The sequence below is a fragment of the Caenorhabditis briggsae genome (genome assembly GCF_000004555.2).
Source record: "Caenorhabditis briggsae complete genome, chrI, whole genome shotgun sequence".
NCBI classification, from domain to species: domain Eukaryota; kingdom Metazoa; phylum Nematoda; class Chromadorea; order Rhabditida; family Rhabditidae; genus Caenorhabditis; species Caenorhabditis briggsae.
In genome coordinates, this window is record NC_013489.2 from 8,842,801 (window position 1) to 8,863,476 (window position 20,676).

Below are 20,676 nucleotides of genomic sequence, written 5' to 3' on the forward strand. Positions count from 1 at the left end.
ACGGAACTCATACGAAGACGAACTAGTACTGTCCATAAACACTTCCTTCTTCTTCTTTTCCATTTCCCTGTATAATCTTCATTGTTTCATTCTTTGTACACTATAATCCACAGTTCTTCCCTTCTATACCACAAACAACTCAATCTTTCGTATCATATCCTCCTCCTCTTTTTCTGCCTCTTATCTTATCAAAATTAGCATCAAAAAGCACTCATGGACATGTTCTTTTCTTGCCTTGTGACCAAGTGAGACCACAAGGCGCCAGTTTTTCAGAGTGTTTTGAATCTGATGTCGAAAATTCACATTTTTATAAAAGAAGTAAAAATGTTTTTTATGAATAAATTTTCTATGAATTCAGCTATTACACAAGAAAAAAGTAATTTGTTTATTATGATGGTACCAAAAAATCGAAGCTGTGGAAGAGAAAAGCCGGTGGCCGTGGCCAGAGGTCCCACAATGAAAACTACCGTAACCTACTTTACTGACTGTCATCGAGTTTGCTGTTTTTTTCACCAAACAAGTCTGAAAATAAAAATTGTTGACAGTGAAAACTTGACTGAAAAGGTACGCGTATCGCAATAATAATTCCCAAAAAAGGTTATACTCCTAGGTTACTGTAGTTGTCGTTGTAGGGCCTAGAAAACTGAAAAACTAGTCTTATATTCACCCAAAATCTACATTTATACCCAATTACAGATTCCGAGAAACATATGAGACATGTATTATTTTATCATCCTTCTTGTCCCATTTGAAGGAGTTCTCGTATCAAAACTGAGGGAAAAACCTTTTCAATTTATTATATAAAACGGAAGCAACAACATTTCAAAAACAGATATAATGTGGACAACAATTCAGTAATTGGAATAGATGGGCGTATCAATGATTTGATCAGAATAGGAATTGTTCTGATTTGAGTTGACGAGCTGTTTGATGCCCACCATGGTCTGCAGATCTTGACGAGACTTGCTCGATCCAAAGCGCGTCTGCGAGAACTCAATTCCAGAGTATGTCTGAGCGGATGTTGGCTTGAACGTGAACAGAAATGGGTACTTCTGAAAATTAATAGAGTGAATTTGAAAAATTTAGAATTCACCATACCTCGCGGATGTGGGAGAGGTTCGAGTTGATCTCATCGCACTTCTCCAACGCGAGTGGAATGTACATGTTGTTGACCAGTTCGAGCACAGCTGAAATCATTTAACTCATAAAAACGTTTATATTCTCTAGAAACTTACCCAAGTCGTCGATTGGAAACTTTTTATTCAACAGAACTGGTTTTCCTGCTCCACCGAGGTTGCTGCAGGAGTCAGCTTTGCGAGAAGCAATTCTCACGATGTGTTCTGGAATTGGCTGATAGCTGAAAATAGAATGATTACGATGAAGAATTAGTGATGAGCTTACTGTGAATCAGTATTCACGTCTCCTTTCCAGATTGGAACATCGACTCCATTCTCGGTAGCACGATAGAAGAGAAGTCCTGGATTGGCAAAGATGCGCAGCTGAGCTGAAAGTTTTATAGTGATTACGTCATATCACAGAGCTGGCAAACTTGGCATGTTTTCAAGAACTTCGTCGGCTCGAAGCCCCGATTCGGCAGCACAACCTTCGAAGCATTTCGAAGATCCGTCTGCTCCACACTTGATGAAAATCATTCTCTCCATTTGACCTGAAAAATTAATTCAAGTATTTTAAATCGAATTTTTTAGAAAGTACCATTTCTAGGATTCTTGATATCCCAAGAGGAGGAGAACTGCGCAACGAGGCAGTTTCCAAGCTCAGCCGCGAAAATTCCGGTCTGAAAAACAAACAACATAAACAAATCTTCAGAAATAAGACACTAATTGTTTTGTCTTTCAACTCACTGCTCTTCGCGGAACTCTTCCAAACATGTATCGGCATACAAAATTGACGAGCTCCTTTACTTCTGTGTACATTTTGACTCTAAAAATTAGTAAAATTGATGGATCAATAAGAAAAACGAAAAATTTGGAAAAAAAATAGGTAAAAAAGTAATTGGCAAAAGCCAAAGCGAGTGAAATGCGAAGTGTGAAACCTCCCGCAACGAAAACAAGCGGACCTCCCATGAAAAAAACTGCAAAGACTGCAAGGTACGGTAGGTTCAATTTTTGTTTGAAAAAGTATTTTTCGGCGATTTCGAAGCTATAAAAACTAAAATAATGCAATAAATTAGATGGAAACTCATTAAAAGAAACTAACTGTCTTTCTCGTTCAACTAGTATTCGATATTTTATGGGTTTATTCACCAAAATGTTTAAAAAATGCCGAGAAATGCAAACAATTCCGCGAAAACTCGGACAATGAACCAATCTGGCTGAAACTTTGAAGAGAATAGGGCGAAACTATAGGGAACATATTCACAACATTTGGGTCAAAATATCCACTTTAAAAATTTGACTGGAATTTCAGCCAAATTTTCAGTGGTTATTTTGATAGAAAAGAACGGGGAGAACCAATTTCAGCAGAATTATTTCCATTTTCAGATTGCCATTTTTGGAGAGATTTACTTCAACCTCTACCCGGTTACTTTTCCACTATGCTCACTGAATGGCCATTCGAATGGTTTTGAGCTCTGTGAAGCCTGACGATGTCGGCTCTGGTGAAACACTGTGATTCGTGCACGATAGATTTAAAATATGAGAATATCAACTTCTCGGTTTTATAGTTTTTCCGATAAATACCGTTCGTTTTCACAAAAATAGATGCATTTTCCGTTTATTTGTGACCCAATCGAAAAAACTAGAGAATTCTTCGAATAATGTTTGAAGATTCAAAGTGACTACAAGATCAGTTTTGAGTATTGAGTTTTGAAAGAAGCTCTAGGTGAATATGAAAGAAGCTCTAGGTGAATCTCGTTAGGGATTTTATCTAGAACTCCCGTTATAACTTTTGTGCCATATTTTCTTCTGATCAATAAATTATCAAATTAATATGATGTCGAGCGATTGATTTGAATCATACTTGCAACGGGTCGGGCCGGGCCGAAGCGAGAATTTTTCCGGCCCGGCCTGGCCCGCCCTTTCTCACTATCAGTAAAAAAAAACTTCCATTGAAAAAGTGAGACATTTTTTTTGAACTAAAAAAGAAAAAAAGTTACATACTTTTTAAAATTATCAAAGTAGAAAGTAGTCAAAAAATTTAGAGTTTTTGATTAAATTTTTAAACAAATTTTAAAATTTTCGAAAAAAAATTCAAAAAAATCAGCTTACGTACAAACAGCGGGCCGGCCCGGAATTTCGCAAGTATGATTTGAATTCGAAGTAATAAGCCTACCGTATTTACTGTAATATGTAGAAGCCCACCCAAATCGTCAACTTCGAGCCCATATTTCTCATTTTCTGTAAGAGATATCACAAAATGGCCAACTAACAAAAGATTTATCATAATTTCAAAAATATCTTGTCAGTTAACCACTTTTTGATATCTTTCACAGGAATCGAGATGATAGAGCTCAAAGTCGACGACTTGTGTAGGTTTCTAATAGAGGAATTACGGTATATCTGGCTACTCGAAATCTAGTTAGATCTTTTGAATGGAAATTTTAATTCTTACTCATGTTTTGTGATTATCAATTTCCTACGAATTCTTATAACGTTATTCTTCTTTCCAGTTGGTTTAGTTCCCTTTGTATTTTCTACAGTAGTTTCTTCTGTCTGGATCAACGGATTGAGACGATTGTTGGGTCCATCAGTAAGCAAATCTTCTGGTTTAATTCGTTCTTGTCTGAAATTCTTCTGGTTGTGGTGATTGCTTAGTCAGAGAAACCACCTGAGAAGTCTTTCAACATCGGTGCTTGCCATCTTGCTTACGTAACTCGATGAGGATGCAGCAAACCATTCCTTCTCAACTGGAAGAGTGGGGGTTCACGACGATTACCATTTTACCACTGCAACAGAACAAAATATGAGTGTTCGTTCAGTTAGTATGTATAGCCAGCACTGCAATCTACACAACTAGTGATATGTTCTCAATCTTTCATCAATTGCCCCACAAATCTAGAATTTGAGCATCTGAACGGTTTTCAAATTGAACTTTCATCTGTTACCATTTCTTGTTGTCTTTCTCTGACATCTATTCAAGAAACTAGATTTTCTGTAGCTGTGTTTTTTTTTAGTTTATGAATTTTGATATATTATTCTAGTACGGAAAAATCGGAGCTGTGGAAGAAATAAGATTGAATCGTGCCGAAGGCAAAACAGAAACAGAAGTCAGTTCGATTTAATTTACTCGAAGCAAGTAGGGTAATAAAAAAAAGTCTGAATGGCAATGAACCACCGCGAGCAACTTGAAACAGCCTTCTCAAAAACAATAGAGAACATTCTGGAAAGTGCTGGAAATCAACAACAGCTGCATTTCTTCCTGTTCTTAGTGGTCGATCAATTTAGCTTACTGTATCGGCAATGGAGGAATATCTGAAAATGTTGAAAGAGTTGCATCATGAATACGGAAAACCAGCGAGTACGAACCATTCCTGTCCATACTCGTAAAATTCCGGGCCGGGCCTGAGGAAATTTTCAAGGCCCGGGCCCGGCCCGGAAGGCCCGGTGTCAAAAATTCTGTATTTTTGAGCCAAATTTTGAGCTCTAAATATAATTTTTTCCATTTTTTTTTTCGTTTTTTGGATTGTTTGTCTGTCTAATCAAAGAAGATCGAAAAAACTCGAAAAAAAATTTTGGTCGAAAAAAATCACATAAGGGTCCCCTCGAAAATTTCAAAATCAGTGAAATGACGGGCCCGCCGGGCCGGTCCGGGCCTCCGCAATTCCGGAAAAAGCCCGGCCTGGCCCGTTACAAGTATGTTCCTCTCTGTCTCCTCTTCTCAACGATTCTATGCTTCTTCACCGTAATCGAATGGTGAGATCTTCGAAAGCTCGTCGTGAGACTTCGAAAGCTCGTCGTGAGAATCTGTTCGAACTTCTCACGAAGGCGTCCGATGTGATTTTTCTTCAATGGAAATCGATTGTCCCAGTATAGAAGCAATCATTGAAGAGTTATTGGATCCTTCCGTTCTTATGGATGAATCAACTGTTAGTTTTTTCTCTTTTTTTATATTCCAAATTCCAATTAGGTTTTCAGCATCAACGTGGATTTCTAGCTGATGTAAGCGACATGAATGGGACCGTCCGTTCTCGGAATCCTAGTTTCAATTTCAACTACATTTCGCCTGTCTCCACAGAAAGGTCTCGTCGATCGGCTGTTTCATTGAAACCACTCAACAATACAATTGATTTTGATGCGGATGTTTCTTCGATTCTGGAAGTTCCTCCATGCTCCTCTCGTACAAGATCTCATGCTATTGCGGGCGAAGATGAAAATCACTCGATCATTGTGATGAATGACGATGGAATGCGAACAACGTATGTTTTTATTTTGTGTTAATATTTCAAAACTGATAATAATAATATTTAGAAGAGCTTATAACATGACAATCGATTTAACTGCTTCTGATGAAAAACCAGCCAGTTTGAACTTGTGGAATTTGAAACTTCGTCCAGGAAGCAACCGAAAAGTATGATGACTTTATTCAAATTTCCAATTTCAAATATGTTTTCAGATCGACAACAAGATTCGAAAGGAGATCCAGAGACAATTGGCTCGTGAGAACCCTTCGGATCTTTAGAATAACTTTCTTTGACAATAAAAATTCCACAGTATCTGTTGTTTAATATATATTTTAACTAAAAAATTTAAGTTTAAAATTTGAATAGGCCAAGGCCCAGGAGACTCTAAGCTTGTTTATCATAATATCACAAACATTTCATCAATTGATTTTTGATGTCTTGAAAATAATATCAGCTCCAACTTCACAGTTCAGGGTCCTTCTTTTACAGGTTTCACGGTACATCAAGTTCTCATAAAAAATCTTCTGACTCTAAATTTGTGTCTAATTTATGTCTCTGTTATGTTTTCTAAATTGATATACATTCCACATGACTGAAGCTTTATTTACCTTCTTGGAAATGATTAAATTAATAAATTAATAAATTGAGTTGCCGTAGCAGATATTGCAATAAGTGATTGGGAAAACAGTAGAACTGCTCCACCGAATGCGACGAATGGGAGGAATATTTTGAGGACATCTCTGGAAATCTACGTTGATCTTTCAAATGGAAATTTTAATTCTTAATCGTGATTTGTGATCACCATTTCTCTACGAACTCTTTTAACCTTGATCTTCTTCCAAGTTGGCTTAGTTCCCTTTGTAGTTCCTACAGTAGTGCTACTAGTAGTCTCATTTGTATGGGTCAACGGTGTGAGATTATTGTTGGATCCATGCAAATCTTCTGGTTTATTATGTTCTTGTCTGAAATTCTTCTAGTTCTGGTTGCTTGTTCAGAGAAATCACTTGAGATTATTTTCAACATTGCTGCTGGCCATCTTGCTTATGTAATTTGAAGAATATTCAGCAAACTATCCCTTCTCAACGGGAAGAGTAGAGAGGTCACGACGATTACCATTTTTCCCATCGAAACAGAACAAAAAGCGAGTGTTTGTTCAGTCAGCACCTATCATCAGTCATACCTAGCCATCACTTCATTGTCTGATCAAAACCAGTGATATTGTATGCAAAATTGGCAACTGTGGAAGAGAAAATATGGTTGCTGTGGCCACGGTCTCCCTAACGTGATTAGCAAGAGTTTTACTGCCTTTATTTTTTGTTAGTTTTCCGGCGAATTTTTATTCAGAAACATTTAGGTTTGCAACTTGCTCGGCTGCGGGTGCCAATACTTGGCCAAATTTCATGATTTTACAAGTGTTGGCCAAGCCTCCCACAAGTCTTGCACCAGCCTCTCACAAGTCTTAGCTAATACATAGAATAATGTGCTCGGAGACTTGTGCTAGACTTGTGGGAGGTCTGGCCAAGTATTGGCGCCGACAGCCGAGTGTCTGAAGGTTTTCAACAAAAAAGTTGTCAAAAAGCAATGAGAATCGAGGGAAATGGACTCAAAATCAGTTAACAGCTGTTTTATATTTTTAACAGGAACAGAAAAAAAATTACCTCAAAATTCAATTTTAGGGAACCCTGCTACCGTATTTCCTCTAATAGAAGGCAATCATATTGTCAACTTTGAGCCTTATTATCTCGATTCCTGTGAAAGATATCAAAAGTTTGTCAACTAATGAAATATTAGTGATGTTATGATAAACAATTTATCAGTTTAGAAGTTTTTGATAGCTTTCACAAGAATCGAGATAACTGAGCTGAAAGTTGACGGTTTGGGTGAGCTTCTATTAGAGGAAATACAGTCTTACAGATTTTAGGCAATACAACTGATTTGCCTGAAAATTGTCATTTCCCACTTTCCATTGCTCACGATATACTCTCCTGCCTTGTGAAAAACCATTCGAATCGTTCACTATTAGAATTTCTAGTCAAGAATTCATAAAAAGTGGGCGGAGTGTGAGACTTTCTCAATGGAAAAGTAAGAAAAAAGATATGAGAGAAGAAGAGAAACAGAGAGTGAAAATACACTCGGGTGTCATAGTTGCCCCCATTCTGCTGTTTTTAGTCTTCACTTGCTTTTTTCTTCGTTTTTTCCTATTTCGTTCTCCTAGTTGCCCCGGGAATGTGTTCTTATGAGAGACTTTTTTGGTAGACAATAAAAAGTTGAAACATTTGAAGAAGATGAATTTTTGGTTTTTTTTGCTTCTAGTTTGATCTTGAACACAAGCTTTCTTATGATCCTACTTTCCATACTTCGAAAAGTTTTTTCAGGATGTCGACAGAAGAAGAAACACAAGCGGATGATGAGTCGTTTGGGTCAATTACTCCAGAATTCATAGCTCATCTAAATTCAGAATTGGGAACGCCTTTTCTCAGAAACCGGAGTACTCCGAACAAATCTTTTTTGAGGAGAATCGGAGGAAAGAGAAGTGAGTCAGTGGCATTTATTATCAAGTACTTATTAATTATCTTTCACACTTTTTTTACTAGACGGTTCATTAGGCCAGAAATGTTTGTTCATGTGCACTGGATCACTGACTAATATCCGGAGCTCTTATCACAAAAAGTACGTATTTTTTTACTCATTTTACTTACAGCTCGAGAAGATGTCACCAGCCGATCGAGAACTGAAATCATAAACTGGGTTCTGGAAAGTGCTGAACTTATTAAAGGTTTGATAAATGTAAAGCTGAAAATGTGATTAGAAGAATGTCTGTTTTTTTCAGTTTGCATCTGTCCATATTGCCTAAAAATTCATTCAAGACGAGACAACACACGAGTACATATCAAAAAGGATCATAAAGGTTGGGAAGTTCGGGAGTTCATTGAAGGCGTCGACGCAAATTTAGATCATGTTCGACGGGTTAATGAAATTGGAAAATGTAAGTATTATATGATTCAATTTTCCAAACTGGATGGAAGGTTTGGATGAAAAGTCGAGATAAAACTGATAACAGAAATACGAGATGTCCTTAGGTGCCTGATCTGAATCGAAAATTACCCTAATACCGGCCCGCGACATGTATGGCTTCACACTTTCCAGTTTGAGCTCCATTATCTAAATTCCTGGACAGTATATCAAAATCCTGTCAACTAACAAAACACTTCTGATATTATGATTATCAATTTATCAGTTGACAACTTTTGTATAGCTTTGACAGAAATCGAGAACATATGACTCAAAGTTTAAAGTTAAAGAGCCACTAAGGTTTTATGGTATGCGCAAACTACCAAAGAATGGTTCCTTTGTTTTCTAATAATTTTGATGACTTTTATTTTGTTAAAATCCCTTAGATCGTACATTTTGTGCTGAACTAAATCTTTTTCCTTCAGTTACAGTACCTCCCCCCCCCCCCCCCCCCCCACCCCAATGGGAATGCAATATTTTTCCTTTTGTATTTATGCAAATTTCAACAAAAAAATTCACAGAGAAGAAGGTTTTTTTTAAAGAAAATTCAAGAAAAGTGATTGATGGGGAACTGAAGAGAATTTTAGAAAAGGGATAGAAATAGTTTACACTATGGATCAATCTCTGGATCTTAGAATGAGGATCAGCCAGGGGATAAAAATAAGATGATATATGTCGAGAAGTGGAAATTGAGAAAGTGAGAAGCGAAACAAATGTTCTAACTAGATTTCAAAGGACTGAAATTTGGTCATGCATGAAATCCCTCTTTGGAGATCAGAAGACTATTACACTTTGCTTCAAAGTCTCTAATTATCTTCTGGAGCAGTTTCGACTCCCTTATGAGAATTCATTTTTGATGCTAGGTGATGACAGCTCAATAACAATCCAATCTACAGTATACCATTACAACCAAAACACCTCATTTCCATCTTTCCTCTCCCATCACATTTGTAAAAAGTGTTCCCATTTTAGTGTCACTCTAAAAAGACGTTGGATCTGTGCAGAGATTTGCTCTTTCCTTCTTTTTCCTTTTCTTCTAAAAGGGCTCTTTCGGACTCTTTCTTCTCCCTCTATATCTCTTTTTGCCTCTAAAAATGGAGAAGAAGAATAAGAAGAAAAGGCCCGGGCGTCCCCATGGGACACAGATACACAAGTGTATCCGGTTGCCACGTCACGGACGGCGGACCCATCCATCCATCTATATCCTCTCCAGTGCTTCCTTTTGCTCCTCCGCGTAGAGCACCAAGATTTGAGAGATCTTCACAGGCACTTCAGTCCTCTTTTCGAAAAATCTTTGTGGACGAAAATGAAGAAGAAGAAGACGTCCTGCTTATGGATTGGATGATGACAAGCCTCTGTGATCCGGCCTCGACAACAGAGAGAATTCCCTTTTTCTTTTTTTTTCAAATATGTTTTCGAACTGGCATATTCTTCTGCTTACTTTTTTTTCAGTATTTCTTCTCTTCTATTGAAAACTGAGTTTAAGAAGTTTTACTTTAATTCAGAATCCCGGAATTTAGGCCAAGCCTTAAACAATACCTCAGCTCTAGTTTTTGTTTGTTCAATGATCTCAGTTTAGCGGACCAAAACAGTTACATGAATATTTCCAAAACGTTGATCCTATCTTAGTGTTTCATTTTCTTTCTGTGTTTCAAACCAAGTAATCCGATCCCCCTTCTTTTCCATCCATTTCTTTTTCTTTTCTTTGGACCAACTCCTCTTTTCCACTCAATCAGAGAGTCTCATTTTTTTCGCAGTTTTTCTCGTTTACATAGGACTCATTATTCGCTTTTTTTGCTCTTTCTCAGAATAAGCCCAGTTTATTGTTTTCGAACGCTTGCGGTTAATTTGAATGAGAATAGAATACTTTTAAGGGACAGAGAAAACTAGGATCTCTTTTTTCTTCAAAAAAGTAATGCGATCAAATTTGAGATCAGTTATCTCGATTCCTGTGAAAGATATCAAAAATCTGTCAACTGTTAAATTATTTGGAATATAGTGATAAAAAGTTTATCAGATGACAAAAATTGATATCTTTCACAGGAATCGAGAAATTTGAGCTAGGAGTTTGAGTGGGCTTCTAATAGAGTAAATACGGTATTCTGTAACTTTTTGACATTTTTAAAGGCAAGACATTTGATTCTTATGAATAATCCCATCATATGTAGATCCATATATCCTACAGTATGCTCAATGTTATTTCTTCCTCTTATCTATTCACCAAATATCACACATTTGATTATTCAATTCATTCAATCCTTTTGTGTGCTGTCTTCTTCTCTTCTCTATCCATTTGATGCGATTCCCATGATTATCATAAAGTGAGTCTCAATGGATTGAATGGAGACACAGAGAAAACCATCCGATCATTCTGTCCTCTGTACTTTTTGATAAACCATATTCACATTCAGTCTCATGTGATCTCTTATTTCTGGACTTTCAGAAAAGGGGAAAACGTCTTTTGGTATTTTGATTGTTTGAAAAATCGGAGCTGTGGACGAGAAACGCTGGTGGCCGTGGCTGAAAGTCCCACAAAGAAAACTACCGTAACCTAAAAATGTTTTCATTTACTCGGATTCACAGATACTCCGGCAATTTTTAAGATGGGCTAGCCCACTTTAGCAAAAATAATTTTTGAGCATTCAGTCAAAAAATGATGGCTGTCAATTCTCGATTTTCTGAACTGTCTTTCAAATGTTCCAATTAGTAATGTTCATAAATTCACCCCAAAAATAGATAATTCTTATGTTACAAGGCTTCAATTAGCGACAATGTACTTTATGTCTTGATAGAATGACGTTAGTTATCTATTCGAAATTCCACACTTTCTCTTCATTCGTTGACTCCAAACACTTCAAAAATATTCCTACGAATTCCAAAGTAATAATTCAGTTATCACCTGTTTTTTTCTCCGTTTTTTATGATCCATCTGTTTTATTTTTCCATTCGTCTCCGCTTCTTTTTCCGATTCTAAACTTTCTTTTCAATTTAGAAATGTCACATATCAATCTCTACTCTCTTCCAACTGATCAAAAGAACATGATTCGATGTCGATTTTGTGTGAAAGTCTACAAAATTGACAATGGATCTAGTGGTTTTATCCGTCATCTTCGGTGCAAACATCCGGATTCTCTTTTTCAAATGGGTGGCTCTCCCACTGATAATTATTCTGGAAAAGAGCAAAAACTGATTCATAATGATTCGTTTATAACTGAAGCTCCGCCCACTGAAAATAATAATGACATTGATATGGAATTAGAAGGAAATAACGATGTTTTGTCCATAATGATGCAAGATATGACCACGAGTCAGTTCATTGCAAATTTCATGAACCAAGCGGAGTTTGATGGTGATGAAGAAAGTAAGATATTGTTAGATAGAAGCATGTAGCAAAATTCAAAACACAATCATAACTACTGGAATCGTTAAACTATTATACCTATTTTTCAGTTAATCGAGTAGTGGATAAACGCCCTCGAATTTCTCAAACTTCAGTCAGCACATCGTCAACTTCGAATCTTCTGGAAACTAATGAAGAACAAGAGCTTAAATTGTTCGATAATCCACTTCACATATTTCTCAATGACAGTAAGATCTGGCCTAGTTATCACGAATACACCCATATATTTTTAGTCAATAAATTAGCCGAACAAAATGGAGAGTTCTCGGAGGCTAATGAAGAATCCAGCTCATCAGCAAGTGCAGTAGACATTTCGACTTCTACAAAAGGATCTAGAGAACCTACTCCCATATGTAAGAAACTTAAAATTACTGTAAAGACTCTAATATAAGGCTACCCTATGCTCGCACTTTGAGCTCAATTTCTATGAAAAATATCAAAATCTGTTAACTGATAAAATGCTTGTCATAATATCACCAACACTTTATCGCTCAGAACATTTTTCATATCTTTCATAAAAATTGAGATAATTGAGCTCAAAGGGCGAGTATAGCCATACAGTATAGGGTATTAGAGTGTCCCATTTCAACTATTTGGATGTTTCAGATAAGTCGGATAACATGGAATCGCCACAAGTTTTCAACCCGTTGACCCCATTTGGATGTGTTTTCTGCCAAGCATCCTATCACCGAATCAAAGACCTCACGATCCATTTGAACCGCGTCCACAGTACTCGTTATCGCTGTAACTGCTGTTTAGCCCAGTTTGTGCAACCTCAACATCTTGAACACCATTATTCCACCTGCCACGTCATCGAGACACTAGGAAAACAGGAAGTTATGAATAATCAATGATAGTGTGGTGCAATGATATTTTTGGGGATTCTGACATATTTGATAATGTTCAAATCATATATATTCGTGTAGTTTCTTTTTGTTTGTTATTATGTGCTTGACCTATTTGAAATCAATACTTGTGATAACTGGATCCCTAGAAAAATTTCCTCTGGTAATTTAACGCTTCAATAAACGTTTTACAAATTTGATAATTTTTTTTGAGTTTCGAAAAAGAAAAAAGATAATCCCGGTTATTGATGTACTATTTCTTGAATAAAGTTATACGGTTCAAAAAAATTTGTCTTCAAAAACTGTATCTCAATGTTGCGACCCTAGTTCCATCTCAAAAAATCTTTTGGCAGGACCAAATCCTCGTTGTTCCTAATCCTCTCTTCCTCCTATTTCATCTAATAATATGTCTTCCTCTTATTCTCTCTCTGTCCCTCTTCAACATAGAATCATCATTATTTACCTGACTTTTCCTCTCTTATTCCTCTCCGCTTTTCATCGTTCATCGTTTTCCGTTGTGTCAATAAAAAACGGAAAGGAAAAAAGAGAAACGAGATGGAGGACATGTCAGAACCGGACGATTGCCCCGTTTTTTTGTTTTGTTTTAAACGTCTGGCATAATTATTAGAAACAAGTTGAACCTGAAAAGCGACATACAGTAACATCAGATATGAATTTCTCTAAATTAGATAGATTTATTTAATTTGAAAACAATATTGAATTTATGATCTTCTTGAGTACGGTGTCTATCTGGAATCGTTTCTTTCTAACTTAAATGAAATCAGTGTCATTGACCAAGTATCTCAGAAGTAATCTTATTGTAATTCATAAACATGTGTTTGAATTTTCTCTTCTTTCTTCCGATGAATCACCGTCTACGTCTATGATTTCTCTTGGATCTGCGTTGTCTCTCTCCATACCCGTTTTCTTCGTTCTCTCTGCCACTTTTTGGTATATTTCGTCATTTTTTTCTTTTTTGGTTTACGAGAAGCTTATGTTTCTATTTCTTGTGCTGTAGACTCTATTCTGTTGCAGTGAAATATCATAAATGTTAGTGTCTTGTTTCCTGTGGCATTTTCATTTACTCCTATGAGTTTGATAACGGAGATTATTGAAAAGAATGACTCATTCTTTAAGTTTTCTTAGCTCTAATTTAGAATGTGGCTAGGTAAAAAATCGACTAAATATATCGGTTATCTCTATCACCTGATAATCAGATCAACGCACCATTCTTCAAAATTTCGAATTCGAGCCAAGAGAACAGTGAGCTTTTACATTGTCCTCTTTAATTCCGAGGGAATACATTCCAGAGAAAGTGGGCGAATTTCACTGTCCAGTTAAATTGGTATTTTCTAACGCTCTCGATATGATTCTGACGCATTCTCCTCAAACATCTATCAATATATCAAGGGCTAAATTTGTAAATATGTTCTCATCATCGTGATGTGACTCATCCTTTTTGTTCGAATCTGCGTATCTCATTCTTGACCGTCTCATGTTTCTTCTGCCAATTTCAAACTCCGTGTGTTCTATCTCTATAACTGAACACACAAAAATTGATTTCACAATTTGTCCTTGAGCTAAATACTTTTTTAGAGTTATAACATTTGTCAGGGTTGCATATAAAAACTCAATAGCAGCACAACTTCCGTAGTTTGAATAAAAATCCTATTCGGTCGAACCGTACCTAGGCCTCCACACAGTCGAAGGTCATTTTTCAAAGGTGGCAAAGATGAGATGTAAATGAAGATGGGCACAATTGCGAAGTAGTCTCCGTCCGTTCGGCCTCTTTTCTTTTCAAAAAGTCTTCTCACCTCAATTGGTCACTCTAACTGTCTGTGTGCGTCCCCTTTGTAATTGTTTCGCCAGGTTGAACTACTTTTCATATGAGAATATGTTATATTTGAAGCCAATTATTTTTGCCTTTTATTCTTTATCATTTATGTCGAAAATTCCAAGTTCCAAAACTTAGCAATATCGGAATATTCCGGTTTTGAAAAGTTCGGAGATTTTTTTTTGAATTTTTCAACATTCACATTTTAAAGTAGAAACTCAATTTTTCCATCACAAAAGCACTAAAAATTAGTGAAAAATTAACAAGCAGATTTCCAAAATGCAAAAAATATATACAGTATTCCATTCCGCTCGAAACCCGCAAAAAACTTTCTACGTGCGCCTTTAACATACCGTAGTCCAAAAGTTCTTCGTCCCTGCTATTATTACCCAAAATAACGAAAAACAGTTTCAAATGTCTTCAGTGCATTACTTCCTGCTCCTGTTTTTACTTTCTTCATTCGTTTTTTTTTATTCCACCACATCAATCTTTTGCCTCTTTGTTCCCTCCAATTATGATGGAAATTACCGGATTAATCTCTCTTTTACTCTACAGGTGTAATAAAAACGCGGCAAGAACTTGGTTGACAGTGGCATTTATAATCCTAATCGTACCTCTTCCAATTCAACTTTTTCTTCTAGCTTTCTTGTTTTGTTCCTCCTTTTACCAACATGTTTCTCAAAATTTATTTTCAGGCCACAGGATGGCGTTCCATTGGCAATCAAAAGTGAACGTACAACATGTTGGTGTTGATGACATGGTTCTCCTTCCGAAGCTCACCGAACAAAGTATAGTGGAAAATTTAAAGAAGAGACTACAAGCGAACAGCATTTTTGTGAGTTTTTCTTCAAGTTAAAATGCTCATGAAATAATTTTCCAGACCTACATCGGACCGGTATTGATATCTGTGAACCCCTTCAAGCAAATGCCATACTTCACGGAAAAGGAAATGCTTCTCTATCAAGGTGCAGCCCAATACGAAAACGCTCCTCATATCTACGCCTTAGCAGACAATATGTATAGGTACAGACTGATAGTGAGAAAATTATTTCGTAGAAATCAGCTTTTAGAAACATGCTTATCGATAATGAATCTCAATGCGTCATCATTTCTGGAGAATCAGGTGCTGGTAAAACAGTGAACGCCAAATTTATCATGAACTACATATCCCGTATCTCAGGGGGAGGTCAGAAAGTGCAGGTAAAACTTGATACAATTTTTTCTCTAATGAGGTTCTTCAGCACGTCAAAGATGTCATTCTCCAATCAAATCCTCTCTTAGAAGCTTTTGGAAATAGTGCCACAGTTCGAAATTGGAACAGCTCTCGATTCGGAAAATATGTAGAAATTGTATTTAGTAGAGGAGGCGAGCCGATTGGTGGGAAATTATCCAATTTTTTGCTGGAAAAATCTCGAGTTGTCCATCAAAACGAAGGAGACCGAAACTTCCACATTTTCTATCAATTGTGTGCAGGAGCAGATAAAAACTTGAGAAGCACTCTTGGGATTGGAGAACTGCAATATTACAATTATCTAAACATGAGTGGAGTTTTCAAGGCAGATGATACTGATGATGGGAAAGAGTTTGAGAGTACACTGGTAAGATTTCTTTATAAATAGAATATCCGATATTTATTAAATTTTTGCAGCACGCATTGAAAGTAGTAGGTGTGAATGATCAGGAACAGTTAGAAGTGCTTCGGATTGTCTCCGCAGTTCTCCATATCGGAAATATTTCGTTCACTGAAGAAAACAATTTTGCAGCTGTCAGTGGGAAAGATTGTATGAGATTGGATACTAACTTTAATTTTTTTGTAACATTGAAAATTCCAGATCTCGAATTCCCTGCCTTTCTTCTTGGCCTCACCAACGCTGACATCGAATCGAAACTGACGGGAAGAAAAATGGAGAGCAAGTAAGTATTTAACGAATTCAATTTCAAAATTAAATATCAATAAATTTCAGATGGGGTACACAAAAAGAGGAAATTGATATGAAGTTGAACGTTGATCAAGCAAATTATACGAGAGACGCTTGGGTGAAGGCCATTTATGCTCGGCTTTTTGATTACCTAGGTACGATTTGCACCCTGTTCTCAAACTGAAATGCTTAAATTGTTCAGTAAAAAAAGTCAATGATGCATTGAACATCACTTCTCAATCTAGCTCAGACAACTTCTCCATTGGAATTCTCGATATTTACGGATTCGAAATTTTCAATAACAATGGATTTGAACAATTTTGGTGTGTTTTAATTCCGAAAAATAAACAATGAAATTTCAATTTCCAGCATTAACTTTGTCAATGAAAAGCTCCAACAAATCTTTATCGAATTGACACTGAAAGCTGAGCAAGAAGAATACGTTCGAGAGGGTATCAAATGGACAGAAATCGACTACTTTGACAACAAAATCGTTTGTGATCTGATTGAAGTGAAACGACCACCAGGAATAATGAGTCTTCTTGACGATACCTGTGCTCAAAACCATGGACAGCGAGAAGGAGTTGATCGTCAGCTTCTGACAACTCTATCGAAATCATTCGCAGGACATCCACATTTCGGACCGGGTTCAGATTCGTTCCTGATAAAACATTATGCTGGAGACGTTACATATAATGTCGACGGATTCTGTGATCGTAATCGCGATGTTCTTTATCCTGATCTCATTCTTCTTATGCAAAAGTCTTCGAAGTGAGTATTCTATTCCAATTATGAACAACGTTATATCCGAATTTTCAGCGCTTTCATCCGATCACTTTTCCCTGAAAATGTTGCCGCATCTGCTGGAAAGAGACCAACGACTTTCTCAACAAAAATCAGAGTAAACCAAATAGAAAAACTTTCCAGAAAGCCAAATTTAATAATTACAGACTCAAGCCAATACACTTGTCGAATCTTTGATGAAATGTTCTCCCCATTATGTTCGTTGCATAAAACCAAATGAAACGAAACGACCGAACGATTGGGAGGAGAGTCGGTTAGTCATTTTGATCTGATTTATAGGAAAGTATTTTATCCTTCCAGAGTAAAACATCAAGTAGAATATCTTGGACTCCGCGAGAACATTCGTGTACGACGAGCTGGTTTTGCCTACCGGTAACTGATGGTATATTAGCCCTATCTGAATAATTTTTTATTTTAGTCGAGCATTCGATAAATTCGCTCAGAGATATGCAATCGTGTCTCCTCAAACATGGCCTTCATTCCAAGGAGATCAGCAGAGAGCATGTGAAATTATCTGTGATTCAGTTCATATGGAGAAGAGTCAATATCAAATGGGAAGAACAAAAATTTTCGTCAAGAATCCAGAATCGCTTTTCTTGCTGGAAGAGACTCGCGAAAGGAAGTTTGATGGATTCGCCCGTGTAATTCAGAAGGCATGGAGGCAGTTTGCTGCCAGAAAGCAACACATCAAACAGAAAGTATGTTGCTTTTACGATTTTGTGAACTAATTAATTAACTTAAGGAACAAGCTGCTGATTTGATGTACGGAAAGAAAGAAAGAAGACGTTACTCATTGAATCGCAACTTTGTCGGAGACTATATCGGTTTGGAGCATCACCCAACACTTCAATCTTTAGTTGGAAAGCGGCAACGTATTTTGTTCGCATGTACTGCGAATAAGTATGACAGAAAATTCAGAGTGAGTTCATGAATTTCATTCAGCTCTTAAATTTTGAGAATTTCAGGCTACTAAACTGGACATGCTTCTCACTGCTAACCATTTGTTTTTGATAGGTAAGGAAAAAGTGAAAAGTGGACCAGAGAAAGGGAAGATTGTGGAGATTATAAAAAGGTATGTTGTTTGGGACTCTCCAAAATTCTTAAGTTAAAACTTCAGACAACTGGATCTTCCACAAATAAAATCTATTGGGTTGTCTCCATATCAAGATGATTTTGTGATAATATACATGAATGGTGAAGAATACACTTCTCTTTTGGAAACACCGTTCAAAACAGAGTTTTGCACAGCTCTTTTGTGAGTTTTGAAAATAGGAAAGGTGATTTTCAAATTATTTTATTTACAGAAAAGCGTATAAAGAGCGGAAAAACAGCCCCCTCCATCTAGATTTCCGAGATACTCATGTTGTCAGCTACAAGAAGATGAAATTTGACTTTTCTGATGGAAAGCGCACGGTTCAGTTTGGTTGCGATGGTTCTTCCTCAGCAGAGAAAACATTGAAACCGAATGGAAAAGTGCTGAATGTCAGCATTGGTACTGGACTCCCAAACACTACAAGTAAGCCACTTTCACAATGTCTTATCAAAGAGAACCGTATTAATTTAAGGACCTTCAACGGAAAGACCACAAGGTGGTTATACTCCACGAAGAGATCAATTGAGAACTTCTACTCGAAGAACTAATAAGAATACACATGGAGCACAGCCTATGAGGGCACCGGTAAGTTTTTTTTGAACTATCAGTTATGTGCACTGCGAAATTCCTCATCTTCCTCACATTTCCCACTACACGCTCTCCCACAGAACATTTCCGAACTGCAAATTAATTTTTGATCTACAGAAAAAAGTTTGGCGCGATCACAATTGCAGGTCTAAAACCATAATTTCAGAATTTTTATCTGATTTTGTGGAGTTCCAAGATGATTCAAATTATTCTTAAAAAATTAATTAGTGGTTATAGATTCATGTATGGTCCTTTTCCGGAAGAAAAAATGTCAAAAATGGTCATTTTTGAAAGTTTTTTACAGAAAAAAATCTATCTCCTCTTTCAGTTTTTGACATTTCTAGGAGTTCTATATCTCAAAAAACCGCAATTATTTTCTCTACATTTTCTATGGACGAATTTTTAATTTGTCTGATAAAACATTTTTTTGATATTTCAAAAACCTTATGAAATTGCACAAAATCGCATTTTTGCGTTGTTTTTTGATTATAAAAAAAGTTTTATCAGACCCATCCATAGAAAATGTAGAGAAAATAATTGCGGTTTTTTTTGAGCTATAGAACTTCTAGAAATGTCGAAAACTGAAAGAGGGGATAGATTTTTTCTGTAAAAAACTTTCAAAAATGACCATTTTTGACATTTTTTCTTCCGGAAAAGGATCATACATGAATCTATAACCACTAATTAATTTTTTAAGAATCATTTGAATCATCTTGGAACTCCACAAAATCAGATAAAAAATTCTGAAATTATGGTTTTAGACCTGCAATTGTGATCGCGCCAAACTTTTTTCTGTGGATCAAAAATTAATTTGCAGTTCGGAATTGTTCTGTGGGAGAGCGTGCACTAATAAATCCGACCTATTCTCAGGTACCTGCTCACGCAATGAACAACAACTACAATCAGCCACCTCCACATGCGGCAGCTCCAACGCCAGTGTCTACAAATCATCAATATAACCAGGAACCTGCACGAATTCCAGTTATGGGAAATGTTATCAGTCAACTGAACAACATGAATTTGGCCGCGTCTGGAAATTCAAATCCAGCAGCAGGAAGAGGACCTCCTCCAGCGCGTGGTCCAAAACCTGCACCACCAGCGAAACCAAAGTTGAATCCAGTGGTCATTGCCGTATATCCATATGAAGCACAAGATACGGACGAGCTCTGTTTTGAAGCGGGAGATGAAATTGAGCTGATGAACAAAGGTTAGAATTCGGTTTTTCAATCGGTGTATTTTTGAAATTTTATTCCAGACGCTTCTGGATGGTGGCAAGGAAAACTCAATAATCGCGTCGGTTTATTCCCTGGAAACTATGTCAAGGAGTAATTTATTGGCAACACCTTATTTACATGATCTCGTTTTTTTTGCTAAATAACCCAAACGCCTATTTTGTGAGCACCGATTACGAGTTTTTCATATCGTACCATTTTAACGCATCCATATTAACCTATTGCTTGTGATAATTGCGAGATTTCTCTCGCTACTTACTGATTCTGTAAATGTATCCTGTGAACCTTTTTTAGAATTGAAAAGCCTTAAATTTTGTTGAAATTATATCTCACTGGTAACCAATAAAAGTGATTTAACATTTATTTTCAGTATTCACATGCAACATATGATAAAATCGGAAAAAAATACTGTTCTTTCAAAAAAACCGGTAACTAAGACAGGGTTTCATCGGGAACCCTGCAAAACACCTATTGTATTATTCTGGTACAAAAAAATCGGGGATGTTGAAGAGAAACACCGTGGACGTGGTCGAAGGTCCCACAACGACAACTACCGTAATCTTAAAATTGTATTTTTCAGAAATTATTTT

At 36.6% G+C, this 20,676-nt stretch overlaps 7 protein-coding genes across 7 annotated transcripts; 6 read left to right on the plus strand and 1 right to left on the minus strand.

Moving 5' to 3' along the window:
- Positions 1 to 456: 456 nt before the first annotated feature.
- CBG25275 lies at positions 457 to 582 on the plus strand (the record flags this gene model as incomplete). The annotated part of the gene is made up of 1 exon (XM_045239098.1): positions 457 to 582. One exon carries the CDS (start codon positions 457 to 459, stop codon positions 580 to 582), a length of 126 nt encoding a protein of 41 aa, XP_045099284.1.
- A 269-nt stretch (positions 583 to 851) lies between these two features.
- On the minus strand, positions 852 to 1,934 carry Cbr-fog-3 (the record flags this gene model as incomplete). Its single annotated transcript, XM_002639622.1, has 7 exons — positions 852 to 1,052; positions 1,099 to 1,187; positions 1,236 to 1,357; positions 1,402 to 1,504; positions 1,550 to 1,666; positions 1,714 to 1,795; positions 1,863 to 1,934. 7 exons carry the CDS (start codon positions 1,932 to 1,934, stop codon positions 852 to 854), a joined length of 786 nt encoding a protein of 261 aa, XP_002639668.1.
- An 842-nt stretch (positions 1,935 to 2,776) lies between these two features.
- CBG25274 lies at positions 2,777 to 2,948 on the plus strand (the record flags this gene model as incomplete). The annotated part of the gene is made up of 2 exons (XM_045239106.1): positions 2,777 to 2,793; positions 2,891 to 2,948. 2 exons carry the CDS (start codon positions 2,777 to 2,779, stop codon positions 2,946 to 2,948), a joined length of 75 nt encoding a protein of 24 aa, XP_045099283.1.
- Positions 2,949 to 4,847: 1,899 nt separating this feature from the next.
- Positions 4,848 to 5,637, plus strand: CBG12384 (the record flags this gene model as incomplete). The annotated part of the gene is made up of 4 exons (XM_045239111.1): positions 4,848 to 4,985; positions 5,094 to 5,374; positions 5,427 to 5,526; positions 5,572 to 5,637. The coding sequence occupies 4 exons, from the start codon at positions 4,848 to 4,850 to the stop codon at positions 5,635 to 5,637; spliced, it is 585 nt and encodes a 194-aa protein (XP_045094851.1).
- Positions 5,638 to 7,735: 2,098 nt separating this feature from the next.
- CBG12382 lies at positions 7,736 to 8,969 on the plus strand (the record flags this gene model as incomplete). The annotated part of the gene is made up of 4 exons (XM_045239118.1): positions 7,736 to 7,892; positions 8,061 to 8,135; positions 8,190 to 8,345; positions 8,797 to 8,969. The coding sequence occupies 4 exons, from the start codon at positions 7,736 to 7,738 to the stop codon at positions 8,967 to 8,969; spliced, it is 561 nt and encodes a 186-aa protein (XP_045094850.1).
- Positions 8,970 to 11,365: 2,396 nt separating this feature from the next.
- CBG12381 lies at positions 11,366 to 12,625 on the plus strand (the record flags this gene model as incomplete). Its single annotated transcript, XM_002639619.1, has 4 exons — positions 11,366 to 11,732; positions 11,822 to 11,959; positions 12,005 to 12,124; positions 12,378 to 12,625. The coding sequence occupies 4 exons, from the start codon at positions 11,366 to 11,368 to the stop codon at positions 12,623 to 12,625; spliced, it is 873 nt and encodes a 290-aa protein (XP_002639665.1).
- A 2,528-nt stretch (positions 12,626 to 15,153) lies between these two features.
- Cbr-hum-1 lies at positions 15,154 to 20,183 on the plus strand (the record flags this gene model as incomplete). The annotated part of the gene is made up of 19 exons (XM_045239132.1): positions 15,154 to 15,285; positions 15,331 to 15,486; positions 15,507 to 15,650; positions 15,683 to 16,048; positions 16,099 to 16,364; positions 16,415 to 16,524; positions 16,572 to 16,692; positions 16,739 to 17,140; positions 17,189 to 17,270; positions 17,320 to 17,426; positions 17,474 to 17,545; positions 17,592 to 17,871; positions 17,916 to 18,092; positions 18,139 to 18,245; positions 18,291 to 18,428; positions 18,478 to 18,689; positions 18,739 to 18,851; positions 19,725 to 20,061; positions 20,110 to 20,183. The coding sequence occupies 19 exons, from the start codon at positions 15,154 to 15,156 to the stop codon at positions 20,181 to 20,183; spliced, it is 3,396 nt and encodes a 1,131-aa protein (XP_045094849.1).
- Positions 20,184 to 20,676: the final 493 nt, after the last annotated feature.